This window comes from Mchenga conophoros, linkage group LG22 (assembly GCF_057382185.1).
Source record: "Mchenga conophoros isolate Kocher_MC1m ecotype Shallow Benthic linkage group LG22, M_conophoros_male_GT1.1, whole genome shotgun sequence".
Classification (NCBI taxonomy): domain Eukaryota; kingdom Metazoa; phylum Chordata; class Actinopteri; order Cichliformes; family Cichlidae; genus Mchenga; species Mchenga conophoros.
In genome coordinates this window covers 10,560,651-10,586,413 of record NC_140546.1, presented here as the reverse complement: position 1 = coordinate 10,586,413, position 25,763 = coordinate 10,560,651, and the positions used below count along the sequence as shown (strand labels likewise).

Genomic DNA, 25,763 nt, shown 5'->3' with positions numbered 1-25,763 from the left:
TGATGGTATGTCTTTAGAGAGGAAAGGCATCTTTTCATCTTGTTTGTCTTTTTTAAAAATATACCATTTTAGCAGACAAAAAACAAAGGAAACTAAAAGTTTCTCTTTGAACACTAGTGATATTTGAAACTTAATTTGAAGGTGCTAATCATATTGTTAACATGCACTAGCTATGCCCTACAATCTATGTGGTGGATCAAATGTTCAATAAAGGATAGTAAGATGTGATATATAGTGGATTAGAAGCAGAAAATTGCAGAAAATGAAAATGCTATTCAACGTACAATACAGAAAAAAAATGTTACTTTGTGTTTTAAGTTTTGATATAGCTTTTCAGTTAGCACCACTTTCTCAAAAGAACCAACAACTACACACTGTTGAAAAACTGTCACTTCTTCCTGTCTCTAATTCCCTGCACCTGTGCCCTTTGTGCCTTCCTTAATTAGGTCTCAGCTAGTCAATATTAGACACATCAAAACTGGCAATAATACAGGTCTTTTGGGCGACACTGTTGAAAAGAATGTGTTCTTAATGACTACCTGATTAAATAGAGTTAAGACTGACTCACTGCACCATCATGTGATATAAGCATTATGTGAAGGTGTAGCCTGACCCTAGTTCAGCCTCAGTTGGTTAACGCAATACACAGACCTTCTGGACTCAGCAGTTTTTTGAGAAGTAATTTTGAAAAGTTTTAAACTGAGTGTTTTTACGTATATTACTTGTGTAAGTTTCTGTAACATGAGTTTCATGAATTTTAGCCTGTGTGTATGTTTTTTTTTTTAAAGAATGAGTCCCAATGTTTGTAACACATAATACAAATAAGAAGAGGAGGAAGAAGACTTGAATAAGTATTTTGTTTTGAAAGAATATCCCGGAAGTTGCTATGTCTCGTACCCGTTAGCGTTCCCTTAAGTATGACAGAGGGCGGCGTAAGAGCAGATTTCAGACCGGTTTATCGCCGACGCTGAGGAGGACGCCGAGGTAGAGAGCCTCTTATATTTGTTTGAAAAAAGTTGAAATCGGGATTGTCACGTTAAACAGACTTGACAGTAAACTCAGCAGTCGAGCAGGTAAATATTAATGTCAATCTCGGGTTGCCATTTAGCTGTTAGTTGTCGCTGGCTAAAGCTAACTAACGTCGTTAGCTTACACACAGTTGCTAACGCTACCGTAGACATTTCACCAACTTCGTGTCTTAAAAAAAAGCTTAACACCGATAATAATTCTGCTCTTATTTCAGTTACAACGCCAAAGTCCGGAGTTAAGACATTTCATTCAACTTTAATCTGCCAGTTTATGTAGGTCAGGTGTAGTGGGGAGACAAGAAGACTTCTAACCGACGGGACAGCGAAGCGGCCCGGTTCGACTTCACCGAACGAAGCCGGGGAGAAGATATCACGAACGGCGGAGCTTGGCTGATGCGTGCGGGGCCAGCGGAACCACACTGAACATTTTAATCTACGAGGATTATTGATCATAAAGTGCCGGTTCATCCGGACAGACACCCCCATGAATGGAAATCGGAACAACAGGTGGGATCCCGGACTAACTAACCACCGTGCCTAAATGTGCTAATGTGGTGTTCAGGTGCTGCCGAGTTATTTTGAGCCCGTATGTGGTACTTCTCATACATTTAACATTACAGGTTTTTGAATTAGGAGTTTTCCTTTAATCAATTTGGTGTCATACGTTTTTGTTTGTTTTTTTTGTTTTTAAAGTGTTCAGGTTATCATACAGAAAAAAAGCTCAGTGGTGTCTGTTCCCAGAGATTACCGGTCAGTTGAGCGCCTTGCACAAGGGAGACATTTGACCTCGTGGTTTTCTACCAGTTTTTCTTAGACTGGGTTTGAACCCCAAGCATAACCAAGGGGTTGCTGTTGCCTAAGCCTGAAAAATGTTGTATTAACAAACCCTTAAAGGCAAACTTAGCCCCTTAGTATTTGCGTGTTTGCCCCAAACCAGTCTCACGGGTTTCTTTTTTGACTGTGTAGGTTGTCAAAAGCAGGTGGTGATGCCACCAGGTGTGCTTGAAGACTGGGAGGGAGGGGGTATGTCCCATCCATCCATCCACCCACCCACACTGCTGCCATAGTTACTCAGCCTACTGAATAATGTTTAGTTAACTGCTGTCTTTGTTAATTATGAATCAGATAGGCATGGAGGGTCATAAATCAATTTACTTTTTGCCAGGGGTAGCAGTTTCTGTGTTAATGATTGTGTTGGGAAAAGTCCAGTGGTGGACTGGGAGGGACGAGGTATAGATGTTGACTGGTTCATTGAAGCTGACCCATACTTTCTCCATCCCCTTTACCCGTTTCAGATTTGGGCCTTTTTCAAGCCTGAAAAGTTTTAACAATAAACTTTTTCACTTCAGCGTGTCTGTCTGTTTTCAGACATACCGGCACTACTTTTTTCTCTTTTGCCAGGGCACCATTGTAAATACACTGCTGTGAAAAAGTATTTGTTCCCTTAATGATTTCATATTTTTTTTGGTCATGTTTTCAGGTTTGGGTGTTTCAACTCATCAAACAAATTCTGATATTAGATTAAGAGAACCCGAGTAAAGATAAATTGCAGGTTTGAAATTATTGAATTTATTAAAGTAAAACCATCCATTACCACAGAGTAATGGGCTGTGCCACCCTTGGCAGTGAGAACTGCAATCATGTATTTTCCATAACTGGCAATGACTCTTTCAAAATTTGACTCATTCTTCTTTACGGGGTTGTCTTAACTCATGATTGCAGGGCTTCTAAGAATGAATGCCTGTTTTTAAGTTCATGCCAGTGCATGTCGATCAGATTTAAGCACGAACTCTGACTTTAAGGTCACTCCAAAACCTTCATGTTTGTGGTTGGTGTTTGTTTTTGTTTTTTTTGTAGAGTCTTTCAGTGTTGGATTTGCTGGTGTACTTTGCACATTCTCCTTCAGCATTTTGTTAGAGCAGAATTAATGGATTCAGAATTCAATTATGGCAAGTCATCAAAGTCCTGAAGTAGCAATGGTAGTAAAGGGTGGTAAATGTAAGACGAGCTCAGCAGTGGTTCTTTTCTTAGAACTCTCCCATGGATGCCATTTTTGCCCAGTATTTTGTTGTTGGTTGTTGTGGTTGGTGGTTGTTTTTGTTGTTCTGGGATCTGTGACCTCCTGGGTGAGTCATTGATGTGCTCTTAAAACAGAGAAAACCTGGAACCATTGTGAACCTATTTGCAGTTAATGGAGTGGTTCACTGGAGTCTCAAAGACTGATAAATGTCATTGACTTTATACAGCACCTTAAGCTGTAAGCGGCACAACCCCAGCTCAGCTTCAGTTTATAATTTTTCTATTTATTTATTAATTTTTGTAATGCAGTACACAGATATTTTGGAAGTGAAGTTATTGTGGTTCTCTCATATCCTGTTTAGACTTCATTCTGGAAAGTTTGTTTTTTTTTTTTTTGTTTTTTTTTTTTTAATAAGTTAAACACAGGAAGTATCTGTTTATTTCCTTCAGTAAGCAAGGCTCTGTAATACAATGCAAATTTTATTATACCCAGGATCTTTGTTTTGACTTTGCTTAACCAAACATAAGCAGTCAAGATAAATGATCACACAAAGGTGAATATCAACTGCATGACTGACTGCATGCATGCACGTCTTTATAGGTTGCGTATCCCAAATCCTTCACTCTGCATATGCTATGCAAACAGAAGCATGGCAACATGAAATTCACTTTAGTCTGAAAAAGTGCTACTATATTGGTCTAATTGAAGTGTATTTTAAGAAAAAATGGCAAGATCTTTTGTCAACAGATTTGAGTGTCGCAGCTCCATTTTTAAGACAGAATTATTCATATGGCATTGAATTTCTGTTTAAAAGTTTGCAATACTGTTAAGTCCTAGTCTTTCATCTGCTTCTCTTGGGAGTGTGTATATTAAGGGTTTTAGAATAATAAAATTTTAATTGTTTGCAGCTAGTATGAAAATCACAGAATAATGTTGCTTCAGAGAATGTATTTCTTACCAAGGCTCATCAGGAAAATGACAAACTTTAGATGCTCTATAAAGAAATGTTTGACTCCCTTGCATTCCCTCAGAAGAGGTCTTAATGGTGATGCTACTTTTCATAGAATTGATTGGCCAGTAGTTGGTAATTTGTCACGCACTGATCTCTAATCTTTAACATAATCTGCTCTGGTGCAGGGTTATATTTGCAGAGCTGGTAACCATGCCAATGTATTTGTAACAATAAAAACTGAGGCTGAAGTTATCCTGCGGTAATCCTGCTTTCAGTTTTCCCCTCATTAGAGCTGTGATGTTGAGTGTGATGGTAATAAGATGTTTGAACAATTCATACCTATTTATTAACTTGAGAATGAGACATTAAAAAGAGTTCATCTTCAGATTTTATTTTTTCTGCACGTGAGGATTGACTCAGCTTTGCCTATTAAATTCTACTTGATGATCATACTTTGCCTGCTTAATTAAGCAGATTATATTCACACCACAACTATTTAAACACTTGTGTCCTATAAAGTTAAGGAGATTAAACCAACACTTGCTTTATTATTCCAGGATGCACTTTAAAACTTTTAGCTTCCAGTGTTGGTGCTGTGGTGGCTGTACAGTATCTCATCAGTGGAGTTCTTTTAAAATATGTGGGTTAACTACAGCCATGTGTGGGTGGCTGCTGGTTGTGTGGTGCATTTGTACATTGAAGCAGCCTGATAAGTGGTTATTAATCTCTCCATTGTTGCTCAGGCTAAAGTGAGCCTTTGTCTTTTTGGGACATTACTGGTGCAGTAGCTGCTGCCTGTCCTCTGGAAGTGCCAGTAATGGACATTTCAGTTCAACACTTGAAATCAACTCCAGATCTCTTATTTGCCTTAATTTTTCATAAGAATGCAAGGGAACAAAACAAAACTTGTCAGTCAATTGTCTAGTTACTTTCAAGTTTCTGAAAATGAGGGACTGTATTAAGATAATTAAATCCTAAAGATGCTTTTATTAAACCCCTTGAATTAAAGCTGTACATTAATGATATGTTGTTAGTTTATACCATCACAGTGCGCTTCAAAATCAAAGGGGCAACAATTACAAAGATTGTGACATTGTCCAAATACTCATGGAGCTAAATGTCAGCACTTCGGTTACAAAATCCATACTCCGAAGCTTGTTGGGCTGAAAGTTTCTGGGTAATTCCTAACTCAGAATGGAGCTTTTTGGAGAGGCGACTGCATGTAAAAACTTATTAGTCCAATAAACTACATATAAAAACCATGGAAAGTGATAGAAGAGTCCGATATCTGAATAGAAGTCTAATTATAATTATTATTTTTAGTTTTTGCCTTTAGCTGAACTAGAATTTCAGTTGATTAAACCAGACTGGTGGGGGGGGGGGGGGGATCTTAAAATATTTCGTAATTGTGATTTTCTTTAGTCAAAGACGAAAAACCTCTTTGATAGATGCTGGAAATTTATTTGAAAGCAGGAAAAACCCGGGTCATATACTCACACTGAAGACGAAAAGAAATTGCATTCATTTTTTTTTTTTAAAACGGCACATATTTAAATTCACCCCCCCCTTTTTTGGGGGGGTTTTTTTTTGGTTATTTTTTTGTTTTTAATTTTTCACATCTAGTTTCGGTTAAGTGTAGTAATCCTTATCCTTGTGTTGAATAGACATATACCCAACTAGTGTTTTTATAAAAGCTTAAATAGAATACATGATTTTGACATTTTTGATCTTTTATTTTGCTATACTGATGGCTCTTAAATAGATAATGGGCACCCTGTTACCTGCCTGAGCTATCATATCTCTCAGGAAGAACCTTTTTTTTTTTTCTTTTTTTTTTTTTTTCTCCTTCTTCATTGCAGCTCAGTGATAAATAAGGTAAATCCATGTTGGCCTGCTCTTCCCTCCTCCTGTCGGCACGGTTGTAGTTACCATGGAGAATTATGGCAGCATGGGTGCCGTCACCATGGGAATGGCACAAGGGAATAAAACAACCTGGGGTAACCATCATGCAGAAAGTGTATTGTTTTAGTCAATAATGCCTCCTTATCACACATTCAGATCCAGATGAGAGTTCAGAACCTGAAACAGTTTAACTTTTTCAACCCCCAGTTTCTCAGTTGCACTGATTTCATAGCCATAGTCCTCACTTCATCACTGTTGTAGAATTTCTTTTCTCTGATTCACACTTTCATTTCAGCAGCAACCAAGTGCTCAAAGTCTTGGTGCCTTTACAGCTTCAGCTGTGTATGTATGCGCAAACATTGTCTTGCGGATCCTCTGAGTCACTTTCGTGGAAATTGTGTGGTTGTGTGATGTCATTTTCATTTTCTTTTTTCTTTCAATGTGTATTTTCCAGTTTGGTATTTTATGAAAATTGATGTCAAATAAGCGTGGTGTCACTCGCCGCCTTCTCCTGTCTGGCAAAGGCCATGTCAGTCAGAAATCTGTGACCGCCAAGCTGGTCTTTATTTTAAAATGTCACCCAACTCTGTAACCTTTCCTACGGCCATTATCAGATTGATGTGGGAATCGCAGTGTTCGTCTGTGTCTTTCAGTTTTGTCGGTTTAAAATGAGGCAATGCTTAACATCCCTGACCATCAGAACCGGCTTACACTGTCTGCACTTTTCCTCCTTATTAACCACTTCCTTCCTTCAGTTTGCCTTTCTCTCTGTAAGGGTGCTCTACACTCGGTGGTACTGTGGTGCAGTGGTTGGCACTGTTGCCTCATAGCAAGAAGGAAGGTTGTTTTGAACCTCCTGGTAGGTGGGGGCCTTTCCTCCCCCTCGGTGTACTCCAGCATCCTCCCACAGTCTAAAGACATGCACATCTGGGTAATCGGTGATTCCACACTAGCCGTAGGTGTGAATGCAACATAGATTATGTGCTTTCGTACAAAGAATAAGTGCTGTATGAATTTACCGTACACTGAATACATTTGTGTATAAGAGCAAAAATTGAGAAGTGAGATTAGATTTACAGTAAATACTAGTCGGTAAAAGCTAAAACTCTGCTGTTGTTTAACATGTCCATAAAACTGTTTCCATTCCTTTGAGCTTTTTCTGCTGAAAATATAATTAACAAAATAAACAAATATAGATAAATGTAGACTAAAGTAATCCTGCAGCTTGGGAGTGACTTGGGGGTTACTGCAAAGGAAGGGTGTGTCTCTTTTGGACAGACACCGCTGTCAAATTGAAATAGCATCTTGATGGTTTTATTTCAGTTGTCTTGTAATGATTCATTATATTAACTGCCCAAGGTTGTGGCCTCTTGGCTACTTTAATTTTGGAATAAAACAATAATTATAATTTTATTGTCACTGCTTTAGGAGCCGTTGAAGCCCAAGCGCTGTTCACATTGCCACGGCGACCGGGCTATGGCACCCTTGGAAAATCCATCAAGCTTCTGGCCAACTGTTTTCAGGTGGAAATCCCCAAGATTGATGTCTACCTGTATGAGGTGGACATTAAGCCTGATAAATGCCCGCGGCGGGTCAATAGGTAAGGGAAAATCCCCAAACTTATTTGGTAATTTGGCTCATATTTAACATTACTGTCTGTGTAGATTTTTACAGAAGAACTAACAGGACATTATTTACTTTTCCTTTGCATTTTACACCTACACTTTTATGCAGACATTAATAGTGACGCTGCAGTGTGATCATTTGCAGGGAGGTAGTGGACTCCATGGTGCAGCATTTTAAGGTGACCATCTTTGGTGACCGGCTGCCAGTTTATGATGGGAAGAAGAGCCTCTACACTGTGAGCCCACTTCCTGTGGCCACTGGTGGGGTAAGAAACTAGATCCTCTGTGTGGTGTTGGTTTGTTTAGGTTGCACCTGTCAGCAGCTTCTTATCTATGATATTGATTTCTAGTGCCCGAGAGTTGAACTTGTCAGTACGCATTTGTATGTCTAAAACTCACCTGCTCAGGTGGTTCTTATTTTTGGTAACCAGAGTTTTAGTTCAGTTTTCACTTTTATTGATGTGAGCTTGAGTCTTTTATTTATTAATTAATGTAGGCATTATCAGAAGCAAAATGTAACAAATTGGAATTACAGAAATTGGAATGCAAATAAATTGTACTCCCAGCATCAAAGTAGGCAGTGTACACAAATGTGACCACTTTGATGAAAGGGTTAAATTTGAGCTAGTTTTAAATACACAAGTTTAGGTTTAGTTAACTCCAGCAACCTTTTACCCTGGACATGGGGTTATATCAAAGTATAAAGCTGTTTAACAGTTTAGAAATAAATTCCCCTCTTCATTTCTAATCTTGTTCACCTCCACTCAAGTCTTGGTCCCTCCCACCAAAGAGATGTGCAGAGAAAGCACGGAAAAGAAGTCAAATTGAAACTTGCTTGCATAAAGCGATGTCAGTTAAATATGACGCCTGACTCAGATGTTATCTGATTGGTTTTAGCCTGCTATTGGATTTAATGTTGTCGAATAAGCACATCATGTTCACTTTTATGCTTAGGCCCACTTTTGATGAAATTCATAAAGTGCTCCAATGTGACATGATTGTACAGATAGTTTTTATTCACACACACAAATTAAGGGCAAAAAGTTTGATCATCATAAATAAGTCATATTTTGTAGAGTCCTAGAAGTTTTTGTCTTTTAATTGAGAAATGAGAACTCAACACTTGGTACCACTGATTAAGTATAACCCCTGTATCATTTTTTTTTCTCTTTTCTTAAACAGGTTGATCTGGATGTCACCCTGCCAGGTGAAGGTGGGAAGGACCGACCTTTTAAAGTCTCAATTAAATTTGTGTCATTAGTCAGCTGGCACATGCTACATGAAGTCTTGACAGGACGCGGAGCACCAGGGCCAATGGACCTGGATAAACCTCTGAGCACTAACCCTGTTCATGCTGTGGATGTTGTCCTTCGGCATCTGCCCTCCATGAAGTGAGTTTCTTGTCTTGCACATGTGTGAAGGTTTGTTTTGCTGATAAACACCTTTCTAAACTGAACTAGAAAATTATATGAAACATTTGTTCGAATTATTTAATGTTATTTCAAAATAACTGGCATTGATGTCTACTGTTTAGCAAGTGTCTTCAATTGGAAACATTCAATTGGAAACTTCCTGGATATTAAGTTGAAGCCTTTGTCTGAATTGTTCTATTTAATTTCTGAAGGATGATCTGGTTTAAAAATCCAGCAGATTATCTCTAAACTATTCTGCAGTTTACATATATAAGGTTATAGCATCATAAATTGCTCAATCCATCATGCTGTCCTCGCCATCTTTGGTTAATTCCACCAAAGCACTTGAGCAAATGAAATGCTAAATTACATTCTGAATACAATAAGAATAAGTACACTTACCAAGCTCTTATGAAAACAAGTAGATTTACCTGCAACCTCACAGCTGAAACTGCTGCGAAGCTCAGCTGTGTACTCATGTCCTAACAATGTACTTTTTTCCCATTGACCTTGCTGATTGTAGGGCTGCACGATTTTTTTTTTGGCTTAGAATTGAGATCACGATTCTCTCGATTCTCTTTTCCAGTATAAATATTTATTGCACTTATTAACTGCACATCAACTTCGTAACAGTTGAAACTGAACATAAAAACAATAAACATAAAAACAACAAATGTCTTACGTTTTGTTGTTGCCGCAAAATGTTGTACTGCTTGAAATTCCGTCTCCACCGTTGCTCGACACTGCGTGTATAGAGCAGGTAGTGCAACAATAGAAAAATAGTTGCGGGACGGCACTGTGTAGCGTTTGTCTAGGGTGTTGATCATTTTCCTAAATCCCTCATTTTGCACATTGTTGATGGGAGCCATATCTTTGGTCAGGTGATAAGTGATGGCCTCCGTAATTTCTTTGTGCCTGCGGGAGTTCGACGGGGGAAGCGCTGTATAAGGTTCCCGTTATTGATGTTTGGGTGGTTGACCGGGACGGATTTTCTCCTGTCACTTTCTCGTCATCCCTGACGTGTTCTCCGTCGTTTTTTCCCTGCTAATTTTAGCATCACACGTCACAAGGAAGAGTGAGCGCTTGTTTTCATGCAGATTACGTCCCGGGTCAAAATGCGGTGTCGTCGTCTTTTTTTTTTTTTTTTTTAAATCGTTGTCATTTGGAAATGAGATCGCACATAAGTATGAATCAAGATCGCGATCTTCTAACGATTAATCGTGCAGCCCTAGCTGATTGGCTCTTAGGGCTGTTCATTTGCCATCTTATTGCATAATTTAATCATAGATTTCGTTCATTTGTCGTATTTCTGTCAGAATGTCTTTGCTTCTTGTTTGCCATTACTCTGTTGCATTTTACATTTAAGTGATTAAAAACTGTAAAGGCTAAATAATGTAATCTGAATTAAACATGTGAGTAGTGTCTTTGTTAGTTAATTCTCAAGTCAGGAAATATGATCCAAAGATGCTCGCATCCTGGAGATATACAGCTCCCTTAATTTATTATGCAGCATTTCAACCACAACAGAGTTGCACATTTCATGTATTGCATTTCATCTACAATACCTCAGGTAGATGTATTTTTAGATTAGTAGATGACCCCACTGGGATTTGAATTTGACATGCAGAGATGGATTAAAAGCATCTTTTTATGTAATCTACCTTGGGATGTGTCATTTGGTGAATCCATTAACCAAAATAACTTTCAGTAACATGAACACAAACCCTCTGAGCCTCCTGTGGTTTGAGACATGAAACTCATGGCTTGTTTTGCTGTACCCAGTGAACTCCACAGGGAATGTCGCTTCCTATCACAGTAAGTGTAATTTCTGTTCCCTGCTTACCTCTGCGTGTCCTCTACATCGTCACCAGGTACACCCCTGTTGGAAGATCCTTCTTCTCCTCCCCAAAGGACTATGACCATCCACTAGGTGGAGGAAGAGAAGTTTGGTTCGGCTTCCATCAGTCAGTACGGCCAGCCATGTGGAAGATGATGCTAAATATTGATGGTAAGGATGGTGAAAGCAGGAACATTTAAAAGGAATGCATGTAGTGAATACGCATATGCTTTCTTGCCCAGATTAGGATGACATGATTGTTACTGTGTGTGCACTAAACTTAACTACTACTAGTTAATCTGTACAAAAGTAAAGGTCTTAAAATTTTTACAAGTTTTACCATTTTTCTCTTTTCTGAGTTTTTTCAGCTGTCTTCTTTTTAGTCACACAGACTTGGAGACAGATTAGCAGGTTGGGGAATGGCTGCCAACCAGTTACTCAAAGAAAATATGATTCCTGATTGGTTGTGAGTGGGCGCTAAATGGTGCAGGCAGTCATTAGATGAAACTAGTTGCTTTATGATTACTTTGGTCACCAGCAGATTGCTGCGGTTGCCCATAGTTTGCGTGGAGGATGCAATTTATGGACCAACGCGTTTGGAAGTTTCACTGCAGTGCAGTAGTGGAACCTCATAATGTGACAGAGGCTAAGAATGTTTGCCTTCAGAGTAAAAGTTGCATCTTATTGCTGAATTATTTCAAAAGGTATGTCTATTGCTTTGATGACAAATGTTCTGTTTTCAGTTTCCGTCACACTTTCAGGAATTTATCACAGTGTGGGTAGTTCGTGAGTGTTGGCAAGCAAATTGGTGTCTTCATGCATTCGGTGGGCAACCAGAGCAATCTGCTAGCAACCAAAGCCATCACAAGAAGGTTTTTGCTGCTGTACTCTCTCTGCAAATGATTTCGGAGACTGCCAGCAACCACTCGCCAGTCAGGGAATTAATTCTGCCTTCCCCTTAGTCACCTATCCATAACCAGTCAGTGATCCCTGCCACGTTGAAAGGCCACACTGACTGGTCTCTAGACCTGTTTGACTTATAAGCAGGTTTGCAAATTCCTGTAAACTTCAGTTTGATTTTAATTCTTCTAGTTGAATTCTTCATGTTAATTGGTAAGCTTTGGATGTTTTGTGTTACATTTCATTACATTTGGAAAGGTCTTCTGAGTGTATGCACATTAACTTACGTATTATAATTCTTTTTTTGGCACGATAGTAAAAGCACAAAACTGTAACTTTTAATATCATTAGGAAATTTTGGGAAAAGCAGACATTTCAGTATTTGTTACTGTTTTGTCACAACAAAATCCAGAATGTGCTACAGCTCTTGGTGTCCAGCTGTTTAATGACTTATAATCAAATTCAGATTTCCCTTTTTGTCTTAATCAAAGCCTCTAAACCAATTCGGCATGTCTTGGCTGTCTACATAAGGCTTCACCATTCTTATATTGATCTGATTTGTTGTTGTGGCACTGGTCAAAGTTGCAACAATTAGATTTTCCCAAAAGTAACTTTTGGTTATGTGACTGAAAATGAATCTTTCTGGCCTACCATTTTGACTGTCCTAACTCATCTTGTGTTTTCTCAGTGTCAGCCACAGCTTTCTACAAAGCCCAGCCAGTCATTCAGTTCATGTGTGAGGTTCTGGACATTCACAACATTGACGAGCAGCCACGCCCTCTCACAGACTCCCACAGGGTCAAGTTCACCAAAGAGATCAAAGGTACATCACAGAGGAGTGACAGCCTCTGCTTGTTTTTTTATCACAGTGTCACAGTAATAACATTTTGTTTATTGCTGCAGATAATTTAAGATCGTGTATGTAATTGAGGTATCAGTAGTTCCACTGTTGGGGGGGAGCTAACTGCTTATCATTTAAATCTTTACAGGTCTTAAAGTGGAAGTGACACACTGTGGAACCATGCGTAGGAAGTACAGAGTCTGCAATGTAACACGGCGCCCTGCCAGCCTCCAAACGTACGTTTCCATATTGCTCCCCCAGTAGATGTTAACTCGCACTCAAAGCTGTTGCTGGCTTACAATAACACATTCTTGTTACTTTCAAATCCTCAGATTTCCATTGCAGCTTGAGAACGGTCAAACAGTTGAGCGCACAGTGGCTCAGTACTTCAGAGAGAAGTACAATCTGCAGCTGAAATATCCCCACCTGCCTTGTCTGCAGGTGGGACAGGAACAGAAACACACCTACTTGCCTCTAGAGGTAAGAACTAATGTTGATCGTAGGAGTTTGCCCTAAAACCCTAAAAGAACAGTCTCTGGATTTTAAATCATTAGAGGTTACTTGCTACTGGGATTGAGAACAATGTGCATTTCTCGCTCTACAAAAGACAGTCGACACACGTTGATTCCTGAGGTCTAAATGAATTTTGTGACATGAATTCTTGGGACTGCGAGGTTTAAACCTGGCAGGGCCCTTCTATGGAGTTTCCATGAAGTTGGCATCTAAGAATGTTAGGTTAATGCTGCCTATGTTGGATGACGACACCCTATGAACACAGATTGTTAATCTCAAGTTTCACTTCCTGGTTAAATAAAGGTTTTAGAAAATGAGCTTTTTTTCGCATCTAGGGTCATAGGGTCGACTGTTTGGCCAGTAAGCTCACAATGATTGTGTTGGATTCATAACAAGAAACGCACTACATTAATGGGGTTTTTTTGTTTTGTTTTTGTTTGTTTTTAAATGGCACTGACACATTATTTTTAACACTCAGAGCAGCGCACTACCAGTGAAACACTGCCATGTCCTCATCTGGCCTACTTGTTTTTGATTTATTGAACCTGGGCTCAGTTTGCATGTTACTACTCAATAGGTAGGTCATATTAAAAAAAAAAAAAATTAACCTACCTCATCTTGGGTAGCCTACCTTCATGTTTAACGTTTCAAGCCTTTAGTATTATAATACCAGAATCCTTGAATAAGTTTGGTCTATGACACTGTGGCTCAAGCCACAGCTTCAACAAGCTCCACTGTCTCCTTTGAGAAGGATGGATGGTGTTAAGCAGCATTGGGCCTTCTCTTTTGTGTAAACTACCCTGGTTTGAGAACGGTTTCTTGATGATTAAGATCATACAGGAAAACTCAAAACTTGTAATAAGTCAGGACACATCATTTTAACTGAAAGAATTTCCCAAATACAGGATTAATTAGGAGGGTTTGTTTTTTTTGTTGGTTTTTTTTGTTTGTTTGTTTGTTTGTTTGGGGGGGGGGGGGTTGTGTTTTGGTTTTTTTTGTTGTTCTTACCATTATATCCATCTTGTGATGCTGTTTGTTTTCTCCAACTAATGGAAGTTTAGAAAGCGGTTCTTTTGAGTAGGTAGTTGGCTTGTTAAATACATGAAAATGTAAAATATAGCTTTACAAGTTGATTAAAATTTCACAGAAAAGATATAAATGTGAGATATGTAACTCCACTGCAGTCGGTCTACTGTAGTTTCCATTTTGTCAGTGACTCGTTTGGGTTCAATACCTTCCTGAGAAATGCAGTTGATTCACCGCTTCCACACTTTTGTTTTTACTTTCAGGTGTGCAACATTGTAGCAGGACAGCGCTGTATTAAAAAGCTAACAGACAACCAAACATCAACCATGATCAAAGCCACAGCCCGCTCTGCACCAGACAGACAAGAGGAGATTAGCAGGCTGGTGAGTGTCCTGTAGGCCAAAAGTAATGCAGCATGGGAGATTTAGTTTTTTGGTGTCTTTGAATAAATAGACTTTTGTCCCCTTCTTAGGTGCGGAGTGCAAACTATGACGCCGACCCGTTTGTCCAGGAGTTTCAGTTCCGTGTGCGAGATGAGATGGCTCAGGTGACGGGTCGAGTCCTGCCAGCCCCCATGCTGCAGTATGGTGGCAGGGTGAGCTCTGAACCCTTTATGGTACCTTCCCCTTTAAATCACGCTTCATACGCATGTGTGTGTCCTTCTACATGTCTCTGTGTGTGTTGCAGACAACAGGATTTCCTCCACTTAGCCACAGGAAGAGTTTTTGGGGGTTTTTTGGGTTTGTTTGTTTTTTTTTTTTTTCAGTTTTATTGATACAGCGTCAAACCATAACAGTCGCCTCAAGGTGATTTATATTATTAAAAAACTCCAACAATTAAATGAGCCCCTATGAGCAAGAGCTTTAGTGACAGTAGGAATGAAAAACTCAAATTTAACAGGAACAAAACTTCAGAGGAACCAGGCTTAGGGAGGGGCGACTTGCTGATTCGACCGGTTTGGGGTGAGAGGAGGAAGACGGGACAAAAGACATCCTGTGGAAGAGAGACAGAGATTAATAAGAACCAATGATTAAATGCAGAGAGGTGTATTAACACATTGTGAGTTGGGAAAAGGATGACTGAATAAGAAATACTCAATGGACCATGGGAATCCCCCAGCAGCCTACACCTATTGCAGCATAACTGAGGATTCAGGGTCACCTGATCCAGCCCTAACTATATGTTTTATCAAAAAAAAGTTAAATCTAATCTTAAAAGTAGAGTGTGTCTGTCTCCTGAATCCAAACTGGACGCTGCTTTCGTAGAAGAGGGGCCTGAAATCTGAGGGGGAGAAACAACCTACACAACCAAAACCGTATGGTCTTATGACGTGTTTGCAACAAACTAGAAGCACAGTTTTCCTTCAGCGCAGTTGCAGAAAGTATGTGTAATGAGGCAAATTTGCACCAGGAAATATCAGCAGAGATGAGGTTCAGCCAAAAAAAGTCCTTGCCGTTGCTTTGAGAAAACCAAGTGGCATCCTGGGATCGTCCTGATTCCACTGACAATCACAAATGGGGTACAATCTTTGTGGCACCTGTTAGCCTCTGCTTCACCTGGTTTCCTTTTGCTGCACTTGGGATCAGCTGTTTGAACCCTATCTATGCAGAGTCCAACACAGAAGTAGCAAAACCAGAAATGAAGCAAAATTGCCCCCTTTAGCACACCTTTGTGCTACTTTCAAGTTAAATAAACCTAAATTGAGGATGAAGAAAGGAGCTGACTGACAGAAAGCGTTCCCCAACATGTATTTCAGCCATGAGATTTCATATATGTGAAGGTGTTGGTGATTGTTTTTTGCAAATTGTGTATATTTTTTCATGTTAAAAAGATTTGTTCTTATGATTAAAAATGTGCAGTTATGCAACTCTCTCTCAAAGGTCAGTGTGCCGCATAGTCAGAATTATTACATGAAAAACATTTATAAAGCAGGTGAATTTCACTTCAGAACGGCTATGCCGTACCACATCATCCACAATAATACAACTCTAAATGTTTACATGATGTTAAAAAAAAAAGAAGTTATCATCCATCCTTAACAAAGCACAATACTTTCCAAAATATCCAGAAATCTGTGGCTCTTGACACCAAAATTGTGTGAAAAGGAGGAGATGCTAGCAGGTGGAGATGTGCAACACAAAAGTAAATGAATTTAATTTACTAATTTCATTAAGTAAATGAATTAGCTAGTTTTCCTGTGGAGAAAACCCTGGGAGGAGAAATCATCTTTAATTTGCTTCCACTGTTCGACTACAAACTAATTCAGCTAACATTTTCTCATCTTTCTGAACATGTTTGTGATTTCTGTTTAATTACACCTTAACTCATGAATGCTGTTTAGGGAGATCATCTACACAGATAATGTTGATTTATTTTTAGTGGCTCTGTTTTGCATGTCAATCATAAAATTAATTTTTTTCCCTTTGCATGTGCATGACGAAAGAAAGAATAAAAGCAGCAAAAATATTACCGTACTAAATAATGAGCCAATCAGTCACTCAGCCGATTAAGAAAACCAGCTGAGCTCCCACTAGCTGCTTACGTTTTATGAATCCATACATTGTCATTGTCCATGTATTATATTTGTTTGTGTGACTGCCAGCCCCAGCGGATCAACCCTACACTGTCATTGCAGAACCGCACAGTGGCCACACCCAGTCACGGGGTTTGGGACATGAGAGGGAAGCAGTTTCACACTGGAGTGGAGATCAAGATGTGGGCCATCGCCTGCTTTGCCACCCAGAGGCAGTGCAGAGAAGAGATCCTCAAGTGAGCTTGGTTTGGTTATTTATTTACAAAGTGGTTAAACTGTGAAACAGCACTTAGTGGATATACATATGTTAGACTTGCTTTAGAAGTTAATTTAGTAACAATTTGTTGTAGTTTCAAAAAGTAAACTGAAACAAAGTTTCATTGGTTATTTAAGGTATTTGATTTGTTCTATGGAGGTATAAGTTAAGTACGGATTGTTAATCTTCAGAACCATACTGCTCATTAAACTTTAATTCCCCCCCCCCCCTTCTTCTTTCAGGAGCTTCACTGACCAGCTGCGGAAAATCTCAAAGGATGCTGGGATGCCTATCCAAGGCCAGCCCTGTTTCTGTAAATATGCCCAGGGAGCTGACAGCGTGGAGCCCATGTTTAGACACCTGAAGAACACCTACGCTGGACTACAGCTCATCATCGTGATCCTACCTGGCAAAACACCAGTCTATGGTACAAAGATCTTTTAATTTCTAAACCAAGTGTTGTTTAACAATAATATCTTTGTGTTCTAAAAAAAAAAAGAAAGATTTTGAAGTTAAACTCTATCGAAGCAGAAAATGGCTTTATATGTCTGACATATGATTATCAAGCATGCCTGCATAGAGTAAAAGGATGACTAATATTTCTGATTACCCACAGCTGAGGTGAAGCGGGTGGGTGACACCCTCCTCGGCATGGCCACCCAATGCGTCCAGGTGAAGAACGTAGTAAAAACGTCCCCTCAGACCCTCTCTAACCTCTGCCTCAAGATCAATGTCAAACTGGGAGGCATCAACAACATTCTGGTTCCACATCAGCGGTAAGCTCACAAAACTTCAAACTGAAATTAACAGACTTTGATGGTTTTTTGTTTGGTTTTTTTTAAACACATTCTCACTGAAGTGCTTATATGCAGTGTTGGGGAGTAACGGAATACATGTACCGCCGTTACGTATTTAAAATACAAAATATGAGTAACTGTATTGCGTTTCAGGTACCGTTTAAAAAAGGTGGTATTTAGAATACAGTTACTTTGTTGAAATAAATGGATTACACGGCGGTACTTTCCTGTTTCATATTGTGGCGGTCAGGACCATTTCGGTTTTGTTTGACAGTAGTTCCAGGCGGCAGCGTTGCGGTTGCCATCGTTACAGGGTGACGCTCTCGCTCTGCGTGTTTCCTGGGTGAGAGAGCGCCTTTTTGTTGTTGTTGTGCTAAGCTAATAGGCAGAATGCTACAGGTATCGCTCTAAAGCAGGGGTGCCCAATCCCAGTCCTTGAGATCTACTATCCTGCAGCTTTTAGATGCATCCCTACTCCAACACAGCTGAATCAAATGGTGTGATTACCTCTTCAGCATGCCATCAGGTTTGGCAAAGGCCTGATAACAAGCCATTCAGTTGATTCAGGTGTGTCAGAAGAAGGATGCGTCTAAAAGCTGCAGGACGGTAGCTCTCGAGGATTGGGATTGGGCACCCCTGCTCTAAAGAATGTAGCCTCATGGGCAGTGTAGTCCGTGCTGCAGGGAGAATGGACTGCCATACTCGTTATGTGTCTGTGAGCGCGAGGTGGGAGAAAAAGGAGAGTCAAAAAGTAGAGTTGTCATCGAGCAAAAACGGGAGCTGGAAGCATGTAAATGTAATAATAACCACTGCAGCCAAGAAGAGTGCCTGACGAGCCCAGTTGTAAGTAAGCTATTAAGACTCGACTGTACGCTGTGTTCGTGTTTTCCTCCGAAACAATAAGTTCTGTTGCAGCAGCCTTTCAAGGTCTCTCTCTCTCTCTCTCTCTCGCAAGAAAAGTTGACCCACACAACAAAGTAAAGCTATTTTTCGGCTACGAGCCCGACACGAACCGACCTATTAGCCAGAGGTCCCTTTACCTCCAGTAATAGTAATAAATCACACAGCAATAGTTCACGTAGTTGTAAAAATGCATGAAAATATAATAAGCAATCCAAAGTATTCAGAATGCGTTACTCTCATTGAGTAACGTAACGAAATACGTTACAGAATACATTCTGGGGCATGTATTCTGTAATGGAATACATTTTAAAAGTAACCTTCCCAACACTGCTTATGACATTATGAGCTAGAAAAAGCTGTGAAATAAATGATTTACAATGTTTATTTGTTTCAAAGTTTAAAACTATGAAAACAGTTGGCGCTTTTTCTCCTCTGTTTTTCTCCTTGAGGTTTGTTTGCCAAAAATCGTTTGATCTGTGTCATTTCATGACACATTGGTTGGTAGATAATTTTTTTTTCTTTTCTCTTACTTCCAGACCCACTGTGTTTCAGCAACCTATCATCTTCCTTGGGGCTGATGTCACTCATCCTCCTGCAGGAGATGGAAAGAAGCCATCTATTGCAGCGGTGAGTCGTCTCGTCAGGAAACATCTTTTTCCTGTTCTGGTTTCTTTCGTTTAAGAAACACTTATAAATTGCAACATATTCCCTCCTTAGCTGAACTGGAGAAAATTATTCATGTATTGGTGTCATCGTGCTTGGATTACTGTAATGCCCTGATTACCGGCTTGGATAAATCTTTTTAGGCTGTACAAAAGGCTGCAGCCAGGATATTAACTCACTCTATTAAGCAAGCTCACATTATTCCTATTTTTTATTTTTAATATTGACTCAGTAGATCTTTGGATTTATTTTAAAATTCCTGTACTTGAATACAGAGCACTAAAGAGCATTTCACAGGCTCAGAGTGTTAGTTCCTCTTACAAGATTTAAGATTTGTGAGGTCAAGCTGCGACTACAGTCAGCTGACTGTGGGGACCTTTTAAAAAGCAATTAATCGTTGTTGTTGTTGTTGTTGTTGTTAATAGTGGTTTGAGTACTTGTTCTCGGGCTCATGTTTGCAGTGATGAGTCACAAAACAGGCCGAAATGTATCGGATAAATAGAAATGTTGTTGAAGATTATTTGCACTGTTGATACTATTTAATTGGCTAGGTTAAAGTATTACTTTTGAATTTTTAACAGAAAATGATGGCAGGGTTTTGTTTTTTGTATGATTTTTGCAATTGTCTACACTCCTATAGGTGGTAGGCAGTATGGATGCCCACCCCTGCAGGTACTGTGCTACAGTGCGGGTCCAGAGGCCTAGACAGGAGGTCATCCAGGATTTGGCCTCTATGGTGAGAGAGCTCTTAATCCAGTTCTACAAGTCGACCCGCTACAAGCCAACAAGGATCATTTTCTACAGGGATGGAGTGTCAGAGGGCCAGTTCAGACAGGTACTTTAAAAAAAAAAAACATTGTTCAAGGCTTATTGTTAGTTTTCCTTTGGGTGGAAACTCTTTCAGGCACCACATAAACACCAATTTAACTTGTACACGAAGTTGTTTATTATTTGGTAAATAACACCAAAGAAATGCTGTTTATTTGTTATACCATGAATGTTTAACTAAAATTAGTAACAGGTAATGTGCACATCAGATACGAAGAATAAGTAATTTTTCCCCACTTGTATTGTAATAAGATTTTCTAAAATCTACTTTTTGAATGTGTACTGTATTATTTTGTGTTTAGGTGCTGTACTATGAGCTGCTGGCCATCAGGGAGGCATGCATCAGTCTCGAGAAGGAATACCAGCCCGGGATAACCTACATCGTCGTGCAGAAACGCCATCACACACGCCTGTTCTGCGCAGATCGCACTGAGCGGGTGAGAAATAAACTACCACTTCTCCCAATTGTCCCATTCCTCCGAGGAGTTAATTAGTTAGTCATATTAGAAACTTACTGTTTTTGTATAATGTGGTTAAAATCTGGAAACAATGGCCTGTAATGGTTAATGGAAAGCTGGATGGAAAAACAACCTGTAACTTTAAGTTAAAGGTACAGTGTGTAACCAGCTGATGATGTTTAGTCAAATCACTGTAAGGTGTCTGGAGACAGGAGGGTTGCATGTTTAATCTGCTGGCAATAAGTAATTGTGATAATACTGGAAAGAAATAGGAATGTTTATGCACGTTTTTGGTTATTAGAGCCCTCACTTCAGTTCAGGAGATCAGGCTTGAGGAGGAGGAGGAGTGAGGAGGAGGAGGAGTGAGGAGGAGGGATGATGAAATGTACAAATTGATCATATGTACTCTTGAAATAGATTTGGGATCTTTAAAAGATAAGATTAAAAGATGTAATTGGACACCAGTCAATGCATATTTGAAAAAGACTTGCTTTTGTAATAAATAAACTCAAATTATTTTCAACCAGTATATTTTTACGTTGTTTCTTCTTATAAGGTGGGACGAAGTGGAAACATTCCTGCTGGCACCACAGTGGACACAGACATCACCCACCCATACGAGTTTGACTTTTACCTCTGCAGTCACGCTGGAATCCAGGTAAGATTTTAAGGACAGACGCAAACTTTCAGGTGACTTTGCCTTAAAGTGAAGCTGAAACAATCTTGGAGCACGTCTCTCATTTGTGAAAAAAATAAATTATTTGGCTTGTGACGTGTTGATCAATCATTACTTGTTAATTACCAGAATTAATTTCCCTTTCTGCCACCTGTCAGTTAAACCTGGAATCTGCCTCTTTCACTCATGTTCATGTTTGAAGCATTTCCCTAAGAACTACACCTCTCACTCTACTGCGTAACTGAGACCTCAGCAGCTGTTGGAGAAGGGAACCCTGTTACTGTCAAACACACAGGCCTACCAGCTTCACCTAATTTTAGCCGCTCATTGTTTGCTGCCTCTCGCTGGAGCTGCTTTCTCTCCTGGGTGCGATTAACTCCGCTTTCCTCCCTCCAGGGTACCAGTCGTCCTTCTCACTACCACGTACTATGGGATGACAACTGTTTCACCGCTGACGATTTCCAGCTCCTCACTTACCAGTTGTGCCACACCTACGTCCGCTGCACACGCTCCGTGTCCATCCCAGCACCTGCCTACTATGCTCACCTTGTAGCCTTCCGCGCTCGCTACCACCTGGTCGACAAGGAGCATGACAGGTGGGGCCCGAATATTTTAATGTTTGTATTTGTGTTTTTCATGAAACCCCAGAGGACTTGAACTTCTAATGACTAATATTGCCTGTACCCTTCGAAAACAACAGTTTCATATGATCACCTTTTTGTTTCAGTCAATCCAAATTAGCATTAATATTTTGCTGTTATCTCTGTAGTAGTTTTTGTAGCTTGATGTAGGCCAATAGTATGACTTTTAATACAACAGCATCAGTGAGGGTTAAATAATCATAGTACCATAGGTTTTCTGGGGGCTAACCATTTCAGGTATCTCTGTATACCTTTGTTATCCTTGTACTTATTTTTTTTAATAACTTTTTTTTTTTTTTGTCATAGTGCGGAGGGCAGCCATGTCTCAGGGCAGAGTAACGGCAGGGACCCCCAGGCTCTGGCCAAGGCTGTTCAGATCCACCACGACACACTGAGGACCATGTACTTCGCCTAAACACCCCTCCACTTCACTCCACCTCCCAGTTACTCAGCCAGTCTTAGTGCCCAACTTCCTCCTGATCCGGAGTGACTCTGTGCTGGCGCAGCTTTGCTGAAGCCAAACAACGACGACGGCTGTGTAGGAATGTCCTAGAGGAGTCCAGCCATGTTATGTAATCTGAAACCAGCCAAGGTGCTCCGGACCTCCATCTCATTCTCCCCGTGAGCCGTGTCCTCGCCTTCTGCATTTTACAGACACTCAGTTTTATTTTTATGGGATTATTTGGGGTTTTAAAGGATGGTGGAGCAGCCAGTAATCAAAAAAAATATATTATTTTTGGTGCATTGGTGGTAGAATCACAGAGGACCTGACCTGCTTTGTAACCTCATGTTGAGCCTAATGTTCATGTTTGTTCTTTGGCTTTCTAGAGCCTGTCTGTGTTGTTTTCTCTGAGCAAATGTGTGATCGACGTGGCAGCATGTTAGCTTTGGCACCTTTTGTAAATGGGCGGGCTGCCTTAGTGGTTTCTCTTCTGTCTCCCTTTAAGCCAGTTCTGTGTGGTTCCTCAGTCTGTCAGCCAGACAGTAAGCAGCATAACTTTGCACTCTACCAACACAGACACTGAATGAAATCTTCATTTTTCTAAGCAGAGCCACGTACAGCCGTTTTGAGGCTTTGTCGCCTTATTGTGAGGCGAGGTGCATAAACAGAACTATATAAGATTCAAAGTCATTGCCATGAAATGGACTTTGTTCTTGTTTGTCTGACTATTTATGATTTTTCTTTTTCAACTTAAATTAAGAATAATTTACAGCAATAGTGTGTAGATGACCACAAACCTTTGGACTTTTCCCAGTTTTTACTTTTAAAGAGAGGGGAAAAAAAACTGACCGATTCAGTTGTGAAGAACTCCTTCAGTGCAATAACGTGTTAAAATGGAGAGCGCAGGTGTGTTTTCATGAGTATTTGTGTTGTTCTTAATGAGATCTGGGAAGTGACAATGAAGATGGAATCAGGAATGTGCAGTATTTGACATTCTGGTGACCGTGTAGGACTGATGCCTCAGACGTGAGGCTCGGTCGTGATGAGGTCTGATTGTGTTTGAGGAGGTTTGTGTTGTTAAAGTGCCTGATATGTTTAGAAATTGAACAATTGGTGGGATGGAAGGTCTTTTTGAAACAGTTTGGGTGCCTCAAAACAGTCGATTTGTTAACAACACACACAGCACACTGGATTGTAGATGATCCTACCGCCAGCCAAGTGTGATTGCTAATGTTTGCTGCGTTTTTTGTTTTTCTAAATCACAGATCTGAATATGAAAAATGTTTGAGGTCCTACAGACTCATCATGTTAACCAGAAAAAATTGTTTTCATGATTTTTACAGCTAATCTTTTTTTTTTTTTTTCTTTTTTTTCGGCACATAGATGATTTGAACAGTAATTATACTTGACCGCTCTCCTTGGTCATGATGTTTTCTAAATGGTGCTTTTGGTCTCCTGGTTCCAGACCTCTAAATGCATTTCATTTGGTTTATTTACTAAAGAAAACCTTTACATCGGCTAAAAACATCAAAAATACACTCACTGTTCACCAACCTGGTTTTCCCGATGATGAAATGATCAAACTCAAGGCAGCAGCTTTGATTCTTATTTATTTTTCCCTTTTTTTGGTAAATGTATTTAACAATCTCAAACGAGATTATAAATTTTGTGTTTGAGAAGGATTCGCTGTCCCAGCCTTTGAAATTCAGCTTTTTATTGCTGGTTTCTGTCTCATTTGTTTTCACAAACAAATTTGGATTAGTGCAGCTACAAAGGCCTTATTTTCAGTCATTTGCATGTTTAAAAAAAAAAATAAATCAGAAGTCTGTAAACTCTGAGGGCGATGCATCAAATTTCTTTTGTTGGCCCCCAAGAGTCTAAAATCTAAATATGTGTGGTTCATTATCATGTATGATGAAGAACGGTAACGTGTTTTCCTTGAAATATAATGAAATTAAATAAAAAAAAAAGCACAATGCATCAGCTGCTATTGGCCCTGCTGACTGATCTCAGCAGCTATAATCACTGATGCAGGGCCAGTATTTATCTGGTGCATCCCATCCATTTTGAGCTAGCCAGACATGAAAAATTTATGGAAAGAGCTTTATTTAAAAGAAGAAGAAATAATGACAACAAAAACCAGTATCTGACAAGTTGATATAAATTGGCCCCGAAAATCGACTAATCGTTGCAGTTTGAGTGCCAAGATGACACTTTTCTCAAAAGCAGAGTTATCTTTACGTTTTGTTTTTTCCCCCTGGAGGGTTTTTCCTCTATTTGGATTTGCAGGTGGTGATGTTGACATCTTTGTTTATTTTTCAACTTTTAGTCCGTCATTGACGTCTCTGCACTGCTGTTATTGTTGGACACCCAGCCCCACGCAGGCTGTTGCTCATCTCAAACCTTCAGTTTACTTTAACACACATGAAGCCTTCAGGTTTCATCCCTTGGACCAAACCCATGTGCCTGGTCGGGGTGAGTGCTGACGCTCTCCTTGCCACGTGTCACCAGAATCAGCTGCTATAAGAGGAGTTTTATTTAATATTTCAGCAGATAAACATAAATACTGTATATTTATACACAAAAAGCAAAAAGGATATTTTACTGCACTTAACAGAAATTCACGGGGGAGAGAAGTGCTCGTTAGGTTTCTTTATGTTTGGCCGAGGCTGTTTCTTAATGTCAGACATTACCAGCATTTCTTTTAGTTGTTTTTGTTTTGGGGGGGTTGTTTGCTTTTTACTTGAACAATAGCAAAAGTAATGGCGGGCATATTTAACGTTGTTTGCTGGTGCTCTGGTCGTCTCTGTAAGTTGACCTTTAGACAGCCTTATTACAGGAACCCCCTTCTCCACTAGTGATGCCACAGGACTTCAGATGCCTTTTTTTTTTCCCCCCTTTTAAAGAAAAAAAAAAACATATTTATATTTACATTTAATAATGAAATATATGTATTGCTTATTTTTCTAACAAAGTCCTATTTAAAGCAGAAGCCTAATAACTAATAACGTAGAGGTCTGCGATAACTTTCCAAATTTAGGTTTATGTATGTGATCGAGGTTTGTCTTGTCATAGAGCGATCAGATGAATCCTCAGCCCTCCGCACACTCTGTTTGTGTTATCATCTCAAAAGCTCATCTGAGAAGCTTTAGGACATTGATTTTTATTCATATACTAAACCTTTTATTTTGCATATTAATGAGAGGAGGCTTTATTTTTGGGGGGTTGTTTTCCTGTCCGTTACAGACTGTGCCTTTTTCTGATGGTGCTGGAAAAAAAATGTTCAAAGTGTGCTGAGCCCAGAGTCTACATTAATACGTATATATTAATACCTGGAAATACTGTAATGTGTGTGGATACCTCTGACATGTATGCCAAGAACACAAAAATATGCAGAATTTATCCGTTTTGAGCTGACAGGACCAAAAGGCCTGCAGGGATTGGTTTATTGAACGGGCACTCGAGCACAACCTAAAACCAAACATTTTTCAGTAATACAAATCATAACTT

At 39.6% G+C, this 25,763-nt stretch overlaps 1 protein-coding gene across 4 annotated transcripts; it reads left to right on the top strand.

Moving 5' to 3' along the window:
* The first annotated feature begins 551 nt into the window (after positions 1-551).
* Positions 552-24,070, top strand: ago3b (argonaute RISC catalytic component 3b). 4 transcript variants are annotated; one of them, XM_085262059.1, is made up of 20 exons: positions 552-1,073; positions 1,297-1,535; positions 7,331-7,502; positions 7,673-7,793; positions 8,710-8,918; positions 10,811-10,947; positions 12,365-12,499; positions 12,666-12,753; positions 12,850-12,997; positions 14,320-14,439; positions 14,529-14,651; positions 16,692-16,825; positions 17,088-17,272; positions 17,462-17,621; positions 19,082-19,172; positions 19,849-20,043; positions 20,339-20,473; positions 21,051-21,152; positions 21,567-21,766; positions 22,118-24,070. In XM_085262059.1, exons 2-20 carry the CDS (start codon positions 1,517-1,519, stop codon positions 22,224-22,226), a joined length of 2,583 nt encoding a protein of 860 aa, XP_085118185.1. In that variant the 5' UTR covers positions 552-1,073; positions 1,297-1,516; the 3' UTR covers positions 22,227-24,070. The 4 variants fall into 4 exon arrangements, with proteins under 4 accessions (XP_085118185.1, XP_085118184.1, XP_085118182.1 ...); XM_085262058.1 differs by having other exon boundaries at positions 553-984; positions 14,529-14,672; XM_085262056.1 differs by having other exon boundaries at positions 553-1,073; positions 14,529-14,672.
* The last annotated feature ends 1,693 nt before the right edge of the window (positions 24,071-25,763 follow it).